The sequence below is a fragment of the Danio rerio genome, chromosome 4 (assembly GCF_049306965.1).
Source record: "Danio rerio strain Tuebingen ecotype United States chromosome 4, GRCz12tu, whole genome shotgun sequence".
NCBI lineage: Eukaryota > Metazoa > Chordata > Actinopteri > Cypriniformes > Danionidae > Danio > Danio rerio.
Window position 1 is genome coordinate 51,945,001 of NC_133179.1, and position 9,982 is coordinate 51,954,982.

General features: G+C 41.7%; 1 protein-coding gene and 3 non-coding genes across 6 annotated transcripts in view; all 4 read left to right on the forward strand.

Moving 5' to 3' along the window:
• Positions 1-675, forward strand: part of LOC103910819 (uncharacterized) — a 3,688-nt gene extending 3,013 nt beyond the window's left edge. The window contains exons 2-4 of one of the 3 annotated variants that reach the window (XM_068220804.2): positions 1-224; positions 304-492; positions 568-675. The exon at positions 1-224 is cut by the window's left edge and continues 31 nt beyond it. In XM_068220804.2, the coding sequence (XP_068076905.2) occupies positions 1-224; positions 304-492; positions 568-669 (515 nt within the window). In that variant the 3' untranslated portion in view covers positions 670-675. Of the gene's footprint in view, positions 225-303; positions 497-567 lie in introns of all 3 variants that reach the window. The other 2 variants (XM_073948668.1, XM_073948667.1) reach the window with 2 other exon arrangements.
• Positions 676-6,373: 5,698 nt separating this feature from the next.
• Positions 6,374-6,446, forward strand: trnak-uuu (transfer RNA lysine (anticodon UUU)). The gene has a single exon. It is a non-coding gene; the product is annotated as a tRNA-Lys (tRNA).
• Positions 6,447-6,564: 118 nt separating this feature from the next.
• Positions 6,565-6,646, forward strand: trnas-aga (transfer RNA serine (anticodon AGA)). Its single transcript has one exon. It is a non-coding gene; the product is annotated as a tRNA-Ser (tRNA).
• A 751-nt stretch (positions 6,647-7,397) lies between these two features.
• trnak-uuu (transfer RNA lysine (anticodon UUU)) lies at positions 7,398-7,470 on the forward strand. Its single transcript has one exon. It is a non-coding gene; the product is annotated as a tRNA-Lys (tRNA).
• The last annotated feature ends 2,512 nt before the right edge of the window (positions 7,471-9,982 follow it).

Genomic DNA, 9,982 nt, shown 5'->3' on the forward strand with positions numbered 1-9,982 from the left:
GGGCCGCTCAGCTGGCTGTCACATCTGAAGAATACGAATGGTTCAACAGGTTTCTGGAGGTCAGATCCAGCCTGCCTGGCGGGAATGCTGCCCGTTATTTCTTCTTCACATCGAGGCCAGCCAGCTGTAAAAATCTAAACCAGTATTTCCAGATAGCTTGGGCCGAGATGAAACTTCCGGGCTGCCCCACATTTACCGACGTGCGTTCATCAATCGCAACCCACGTAAGATATCCTTTACCCGGGGTAGTAATTGTGATATTTGCGGTGAAATTGTGGTTAAATGTGTCTCTGTCCCCCCCAGATTAAGCATGCTCACACCGGCGATCTCAGAGCGAAGCTCTCTGATTTCATGGCCCATGACACCGGTACTTCTGACCGGTATTACGCAATGAACTTAACCGCAAGTCAAGCAATGTCGTACCGGCACTGGTTCGAACAGGCCCTGTGTGCAAGTCCCGGTGATAATCAAACGGATGGCCGTCCTCCATCGGTGAGTAAGTGTGTTGTTGCCCGATTTATATAGCTCAAACCACGGCTGATATGTGTCTGTTCTTCCTTCTTCTAGGAGAAAAAAGTGGCCAAGCGCAGCAGCCAAGCAAGCCGGCTATCCTCCAACTCCAAACGGCGTAAATTGCTTCAATTTCCCCCTTTAAATAAAATTGAATAAATTACCTCTGTGTGTCCGTGTCATGTGTCCGAATCCGAATCGAGCTACGTGGCTGTGGGCTTGCGCCCTGGGCGTCCGTCCTAGCGAGCCGGCCCCAGGCGTATGTCCTGATTAATCCGGCCTGAACGAGGGATGAATCCGTATTAATGGGGTACAGGTCACCGCTTAGAGACGCGTGGGGCCGGCTGTGGGGACTCGTGATAACACTTTCTCCCAGAAGTGGAGTCTATTCACTGAATGGTGCGTCTCTCGCAGAGAAGACCCCCGAATTTGCCAGATCAGTGTTGTGCTCTCTTTCCTTCAAGAGAAGCTGGAGAGCAGGCTGTCGCCCTCCACTCTCAAGGTTTACGTTGCCGCCATCTCCGCTCACCATGACGCGGTGGCTGGCGGCACCGTGGGAAAGCATAACCTCATCATCCGGTTCCTCAGAGGTGCTACGCGAATTAATCCAACTCGCCCCCCTCTCATGCCCTCTTGGGATCTCGCCCTCGTCCTCACGAGCCTGCGATCAGATCCCTTCGAGCCACTCAATTCAGTATCCTTAAGATTTCTGTCCCTGAAGACAGCTCTGCTGGTCACGTTGACCTCCATTAAGAGGGTCGGGGACCTGGAGGCATTTTCGGTCAGTGACTCGTGCCTGGAATTCGGGCCGGATTTTTCTCACGTTATCCTGAGACCCCGACCGGGTTATGTGCCCAAAGTTCCTACCACTCCCTTTAGAGATCAGGTAGTAACCCTGCAAGCGCTGCCCCCGGAGGAGGCAGACCCAGCCCTTTCCTTACTCTGTCCATTTCGCGCCCTGCGCATTTATGTGGACCGTACTCAGTACTTTAGATCTTTTGAGCAGCTCTTTGTCTGTTATGGCGGACGGCAGCAAGGAAGTGCCGTGTCCGAACAAAGATTATCCCACTGGCCATTTCATGTGCTTATTTGAGCAGAGGTCAGCCACGTCTCCCGGGAGTGCGTGCGCACTCCACTCGGAGCATTGCATCCTCTTGGGCGCGTGCACGCGGTGCCTCTTTAACAGACATTTGTAGAGCTGCGGGCTGGGCGACACCCAACACATTTGCAAGGTTTTACAATCTGCGAGTGGAGCCGGTTTCCTCAAGGGTGTTAGGTAACCCTTGGTGATTGAGGAAACAACTCGGTGGAGTGTTGTAGCACGCTTGCGGTGCCTTTTTTCACTAAAACGGAGAGATGTGCACCTTCCCATCTGTCAGTAAAGTTCCCCGTCGGTGAGCCCTGCAGATTCCTCCGAGGCCCCCAGCACTGACTCAGCGGAGGAGTCACTTGCTGGCCCACTACGTTAGGTCTGCCCGCCGGTCAGCCCGCGTTTTTTGGGTATAGGTGCCGGTCAGCCCGCGTTTTTGGGTATAGGTGCCGGCTATGTGTGATCCCCTCTGGCAATCCCATATGCTTATTTCCGCCACGGTTAAAGTCCCCCCCCCTGGGTGAACCCGTGCCTTCCCTATCCGCTAACCACCTCTTATGCGCACTCCCCCTCCTTAGGGTTAGTCCATATGTTATTCCATTTTGTCTACCTATTGGGTGCGGATGGTCTCTGCAGCGTCCTCCCTACCGGGTTTGCACGCTTCCCAACGTACTGTCGTATTTCCTAGAATTATCTAGACGCTAGCAACTCCCAAAAAATATACCTATTCCGTAGAGCTTCTTTTGAAGTGGGGATAAGTTAGGGCCAAGGGCACGTTGGAGGACCGCGCCTTCCATGATTTGGGTACGGCTTGCCTGACTGCCCTCTCATCGGGGGCGTTGGTAAGGTGCAGTCATTATGGCGCTTTCAATGGCTCCCATACGTGGATTTTAACATCAAATCCACTTATAGCACTGGAGTTCCCCAACCGAAGGGGAACGTTCGAGGTTACAGAAGTAACCCTTCGTTCCCCGAGGAGGGGAACGGAAGTGCTATATTCCGTCGTCATAATGACTGTCCCTTAGCTGTTTAAAAGTCTCTTCAGCTTAAAAAGGATGGCGTTTGCTGGCGCCAGGTGTGCTTATATGCTCAGTTAATTGGCAATGCAGCACACCTGCGCAAGCTTACGCTGCCAATTAATTGCTTTCATTGGCCCGTTCAATACTCTTTCAGACAAGCGGCTTCTGAACTGAATCCTCCCATACGTGGATTTAGAACATCAAATCCACTTAAAGCACTTCCGTTCCCCTCCTCGGGGAACGAAGGGTTACTTCTGTAACCTCTAACATTTTTATTAATGAAGATTGATTTTAATGAAACCGAAAGAGGAAGAGGGATATGGATTTTAAATACAGAAATTTTAAATGGAGAACCTTATAGAAAGGCAATAGTGAACTTAATAAATACTGAAATACAAAATGAGATGTATCATGAAGATAAAAGAATATGGTGGGATAACACAAAATATGAAATTAATAAGTATACGATTAAAATGAGTAAATCAATACAAAAAGCAAAAACACATAAAGAAGTAGAGGTTAGATAGGAATTAAATGACAGTTTAAATCAAGAAAAAGTAGATATAGAGAGAATACTGTTTCTGGAGGAGGAATTACGAAACATAGAAGAAAGAAAATGTAGAGGTGTGATGATCAAAAGCAGAGCCAAATATATTGTGGATGGAGAGAAATGTACAAAATTCTTTTTCAATTTAGAGAAAAGTAAGGGTAACCGAGAAATTATAAGAGAATTAAAAAAAGAAATTAGGGAAAAAATAAAAGAAACACAGGATATTTTAAAGAAAGTTAGAGATTTTTATGAAAGCCTTTTTAAAAAAGGTGAAATAAATGAAAAAGAAGAACAATTTTTATTGGATCAAATTGAGGGAAAAGTAACAGAAGATGACAAAAATATGTGTGATGAGGAAATACAAATAGAAGAAATCAAGGAATCTATAATGCAATTAAATAATGTGAAAAGTCCAGGATTAGATGGACTAGTATCTAAGTTTTATAAAGTTTTTAAGGATGTTTTAGCACCAATTTTAAAGGAAATTTTTGATGAAGTTTTTAAAAAACAAGAAACAACGCATTTAATGACAGTTGGTTTAGTTAAACTGATATATAAGAAAAAAGGTGAGAAAAATGATTTGAGGAATTTTAGACCCCTAACAATGCTAAACAGATTTTAAGATTTTAGCCAAGGTTTTAGCAAATAGACCTAAAAAGGTCTTACCCGATATTATCAAAACTAGTCAGGCATATGGCGTGAAAGGGAAAGATATCACAGATATAATTAGCAGTATAAGTGATTTCGAGAATGCATTTGACAGAGTTGAACACAATTTTCTATTTGGGGTTTTAAAAAAGGTTGGTTTTGGGAATAATTTTTTAAGATGGATCAAGTGTTTATACAACGGAGCTATTAGTCGTATTAAAGTTAACGGTTTTATCACAGACTGTTTTAATGTAACACGATCCATAAAACAGGGATGTCCACTCTCTGCACAGCTGTACAGTCTAGTGACTGAAGATCTAGGTTCAGCTATAATAAGAGATAAAGGAATACATGGAATTAAAATGGTAGAAACAGAAGAAGAACAGAAAATTTATCAGTATGCAGACGATACAACACTGATTTTAAAAGATATGCAAAGTGTGATAAATGCAATGAAAATCATTCAAAGACCAGCAAGAAATAAAGATTTTAGGGATTACCTTTGGAGAAAATGGGAAAAGAGATAAGGAGATAATGTAGGATGAAATTATTGGAGGAATGGAAAGGAGATTGGAATGGTGGAAACAAAGAAGAGTCAATTTGAATGGAAAAGTTTTAATCGTAAATACGTTGATGTTGTCAAAAATGTGGTATGTGTTAGGAGTTACCCCTATGGATCACTGGCATGAGCAGAGAATAAAACAATGTTTATTGAGTTTTATCTGGGAAGGAAAACCACCAAGAATTGGATATAATGTATTAATTGGAACAACCGATGATGGGGGGGCTAGGTTTGTTAGATCCAGACACAAGAAAGAAAAGCATGAGAGTCAAAGTGATAAAAAAGTATTTAAATAAGGAATTTAAATCAGAATGGAAACATGTAATGAGGTTTTATCTTAACAAATGTGGGGGTTTTAATATGAATGATGATATTTTATGGATGAAACTGAAACAAAGCATGATGACTGGGATTCGTGATTTTTATAAAGAAGTTTTACAAGCATGGAGTGAGTTTTTAAGTCACGTTGATTTTTAACCTGAAGGGAGGAACATGTTATTAAATCAACCTTTGTTTTTAAATGCTAATATTTTAACACAAGAGAAAGTAGTATAGTTTAAATATTGGTTGGAAGCAGGTGTATGTCAGGTTAAGGATGTTTTATATGAGATTAAAGAAGGGTTTTTACCAAGCCAAGTAATTGTGGATGCCATGGATGGGATTGGGGAAGATATCAAAAGAGAAACTCTGGTAAAACAATTTGAAATAGTGAAAAGTGCAATACCTAAAGAAAGGATAGTAAAAATTGAACAAAATAATGAAAGCAATGATAATGTGAAAGTGATTTTAAAGGAAAATGAGAAAGATTTTCAAGAATGTGTTCTCAAAAATTTCTACATTTGTTTCAGAAACAAAGTGCATAAAAGACCAGTTTCAGAACAATTTTTGAAAAAAAAAATCTTTGTGGAAATAGATGAAGAGGGAATCTGGAAAAATTTAAAATGGAAATATTTAGATACAAAAATTGAAACGTTGGATTATTTTATCAGACATAATGTTATTTTCACTGAAACAAAACTGGCACAAATCGGAAGCAGTGAGAATGCATTATGCAAAATATGTGGAAAGAAAAATGAAGGTATTATGCATTTGTTTTTAAAATGTGTTGAATTAAATACATTTATGGCAAAGTTAAAAGAAATGATGAAACAAATGATGCCAAGTGAAACAGAGCAGATTGAGGAGGAGACAGAATGGTTTGAAAATAGATTTGCCAGAATGATTATGTTTGTTGTTTTCCTGATTTGATACCAACAAAATGTCTTAAGAAATGTTTGTAAATTATATTTTAATATGCTTCTGAACAGATGTTTTAAATGTTTTTAAATGTATGTATTGTAAAATTTGAATAATTTTTTAAATAAAAAATAAAAAAGAAATGCCTGATCTCATCTGAACTCAGAAGTAAACAGAAAAAAAAATCATATAGTGGTTAGTACTCTGCGTTGTGGCCGCAGCAACCCCAGTTCAAATCCGGGTCACGGCAAGTTTTTCAAGGTGGCTTTGGCGGTGCACTCTGTGTTGCCATCTGTAATCTCCAGCCACCTTTTAGTGCAGGCTGTGCTAATGGCACGTCCTGAATGTTTACGTTTCCTAAAGTGTGGAAGACTAGGGATTCAATATGAGAAACAGGATTTTTGATGCCAGCATGCTGTGTAGATAACTACTGATCAAGTCATGCTTCTAAGGCATGGAAGGAATCTTTTCAATTGTTGAGTGTCCATTCATTGCCACAACAGCAGAAAGACCTTCTGCAGTTAACATTGATCTATTTAATTTCTCCTACATGACATGGAGTCCAAACTATTGTGTTGTACTGATGTCTACATCTACAACAACCATAAACTCAACATCAAAGTAACCTGTTGTGTTTTAGCAACATCCACATCAACCATAAGCTTAAAACCCCATCTCACGGTAAACTTTAGAGTTCTGTAAAGGTCTGCGCCGACCACAACCCTAAACCTTGCCTACTTGTAATTTAATGTTGTAGAGCCCGGATAACTCAGTCGGTAGAGCATCAGACTTTTAATCTGAGGGTCCAGGGTTCAAGTCCCTGTTCGGGCGTGTAAGGCTCATTTTGTGGAGCCACAGGATTTGCCGTTGAGCTATCGCTTGATTAAAGTTTTATCTGGATGCACAATACATGTACTAGGCATGAAGACATGGCAGATCAGGCAGTCTTGTAGTCGTGGCCGAGAGGTTAAGGCGATGGACAAGAAATCCATTGGGGTGTCCCCGCGCAGGTTCGAATCCTGCAGACTACGTGCTCTCCCTTTTTAAAATTGCAGCAGTCATCAATTGTTTCCATTTTCATTTTTTCTTGGGAAAAGCATTGTGCTGGTAGGAGGAGGAAAACAACAGCGTTCTCACTGAACAGAAAGGGGGCATATCACAGGGAGGAACATACCACACAAGGGCCACAACAGCTGTTCCGTAGCTCGCCGTGATCGTATAGTGGTTAGTACTCTGCGTTGTGGCCGCAGCAACCCCGGTTCGAATCCAGATCACGGCAGGTTTTTCAAGGTGACATTGGCGTTACACTCTGTGTTGCCATCCGTTATCTCCAGCCTTCTTTTAGTGCAGGCTGTGCTAATGGCACGTCCTGAATGTTTACGTTTCCTAAAGTGTGGAAGACTAGAATTCTATATGAGAAACAGGATCTTTGATGACAGCATGCTGTGTAGATAAGTACTGATCAAGTCACGCTTCTAAGGCATGGAAGGAATCTTTTCAATTGTTGAGTGTCCATTCATTGCCACAACAGCAGAAAGACCTTCTGCAGTTAACATTGATCTATTTAATTTCTCCTACATGACATGGAGTCCAAACTATTGTGTTGTACTGATTTCTACATCTACAACCATAAACCCAACCTCAAAGTAACCTGTCGTGTTTTAGCAACGTCCACACCAACCATAAGCTTAAACCCCATCTCACGGTAAACTTTAGTGTACTGTAAAGGTCTGCACCGACCACAACGCTAAACCTTGCCTACTTGTAAGTTACTGTTGTGGAGCCTGGATAGCTCAGTCGGTGGAGCATCAGACTTTTAATCTGAGGGTCCAGGGTTCAAGTCCCTGTTTGGGTATGTAAGGCTCTTTTTGTGGAGCCACAGGTTTTGCCGTTGAGCTATTGCTTGAAGAAAGTTTCATCTGGATGCACAACACGTGTACTAGGCATGTACAAGGCAGTACAGGCAGTCTTGTAGTTGTGGTTGAGAAGTTAGGGCGATGGACTAGAAATCATTTGGTGTTTCCCTATGCAGGTTTGAATCCTGCTGACTACGTCCTCTTCCTTGTTAAAATAGCAACAGTCTGAGACTTTCGGTGGTGCAATAGAGATGGCACATCCTTAAAAGTTAAGCTGTCCTATTTTTTCAATAAATCTCGAGTCAAGTAACTAGATCTAATATAAGAAGAGTTTTCAGAATGAGTGCGTCAACGAGATATAAGAGTACATCAAAAAATGAAAATAGAAAGAGACAACAAAAAATAATCACTTAGCCATGCTGTACAAGCTAAAGCTAATGTTAACCCACGTGCACCTTAACTTTCTTAAGTGATGAACGAACTGAAATTGTTGAGAAGAGAAAATCAAGACTGGCATAAACAAACACAAACATCACTGACAAAATTGAAGACTTCAGTTCAGGCCCTGAAATGCAAAATAAACAGTTTGAAGAGTGAATTGAAGAGACCAAGGAACGTATCGGAGTTGCTGAGGAGATCGGGATGAGGCATGAAACGGCGCTGCGACACCTGCTGGAACAAGAGGCGAATCTCACAGAAAGATGCAAAGACTTACAAAATAGACTTCGCCAAAATAATTTGAGAATATACCAAGTACCCGAGGGCTGCGAAGGAGAAATCACAGTGGAATTTGTGGTAAGTTTGCTTACCACTGTTCTACAACTGCCTCAAGAATTGGACATAGAGATTGAAAGAGCACATAGAGCCCTTGCAGCAAAACCCAAAGATCTCGCCGCACCCCCTAGATCAATAATAGTGAGATTCTTGGACTTTGCTGTTAAAGATGCAATCCTACGACAAGCCTTGTCACAGAAAGAGGTAATGTACAATGCGAAACGCATCTACTTTGACAATGACTACTCGCCAGAGTAACAGAAGCAAAGAGCACAGGTGCGAGACGTCATGAAACAGCTCAGGACATAGAATGTGCGGGCGCAGTGTGTCTATTCAGCACAGATAAGGATCTAACTAGAGACGGGAGTAAAGACGTTCTCTACACTGGTAGATGCTGCTTTGCAACTACGTGAGCTGGGAAATAAAGTCAGAGTGAATGAACGAGACAGACAAGCGAGAGAAATACTGAAAACAAGATGGTCAGTGCAAGGGAAAGGTGGACGTGGAATGGACACAGCATCACTGACGGATGCGGATCTCAAAGCGTTTCTGCAGAAGGACTGAAGAGTTGAAAATATGTAGACAATATAGATATTAAAAAGGATATTTCTCTTTAGAATGTGAGTAAACTCTGGTTGAAACATGGAAGAAAATGTTTATTGTTTTAATTTATTTTTGGTTTGTTTTGTGATGGAAGAAAATGTTTATTGTTTTAATTTATTTTTGGTTTGTTTTGTGAAGATACACCTTTCAAATGTTTTCTACCTTTATTATCAGGATAATTGACTTTATTTAAAACAGACAGATGTTTTTGCTGAGACTTTACAGACTCCTGGAGGCAGTCATGTTTTAAAACAGAATGGCTGCAAGCACTCAGTATATTTTTGATACCCCAGAGAGTCATTTGGCCTATGGGAGAAACGACCACAAGGTTTGTTTGAGGTCGGGTCATCCCATTATGATATGCATATAGTATTTTCATGTAACGTCTCGGCTTTGTATTTAAAAAACATGGCAGTTCCTTGGTTTATGTTCTGTGTAGCTCCACAAGCTCATGACATATCTCTGTAACCAATCAGCGTTCAGCTGCACGTGTAGCTCCACCTTTTTGTACCCTTTGTCTCGTTTGGTACCCTTTCGAAAGGGTGTCGAAAAAGTGGTACGTTATGGTTTGGTTCGGTACGCTTTTTGACAGCCATAAAAAGAACGTATAAAAAAAAACGGCCATAAAAGCATAACAAACCGTACCGTACCACTCAGTGGAAACAGGCCAGTAGTGTCCTCACTGCTGTTCTGCTTTTGTAAAATTGGCCAGATAAGGGCCCATGGCATGGAGCCCTGCAGGTTAGCGTGGATGAAGTGTCTAAGCTGCTGGATTTAAGCTCTAATCACTTTGGGGGCGTGGGTACGAATTCCACCACTGCCAGATGTGGTTTTAAACACGGGTAAACTGCTTGAGTGTGTGCGCGTTCTCAGTGAACGCTGGAAATGAGAGAGTACACTTAAGTTGGCAGCTAGTCAGAATAATGTGTTCTTTGAAACTCACGGCAGACTTGTTGTGACAGCAACACATTCCCAAGCTCGAATCTGCTAAGGAGCAAGTGTCTTTCCCACGATTAGATTGCAGCATCTTAACCAAGTCTGCACTGGAAGTCTGTTTCTGCCATTGCTCCTTTTAGCAAGAGCACCCCGTTAAAACAAGAACAGTAATAATTCACAATTAGAGGAGTAATTCTG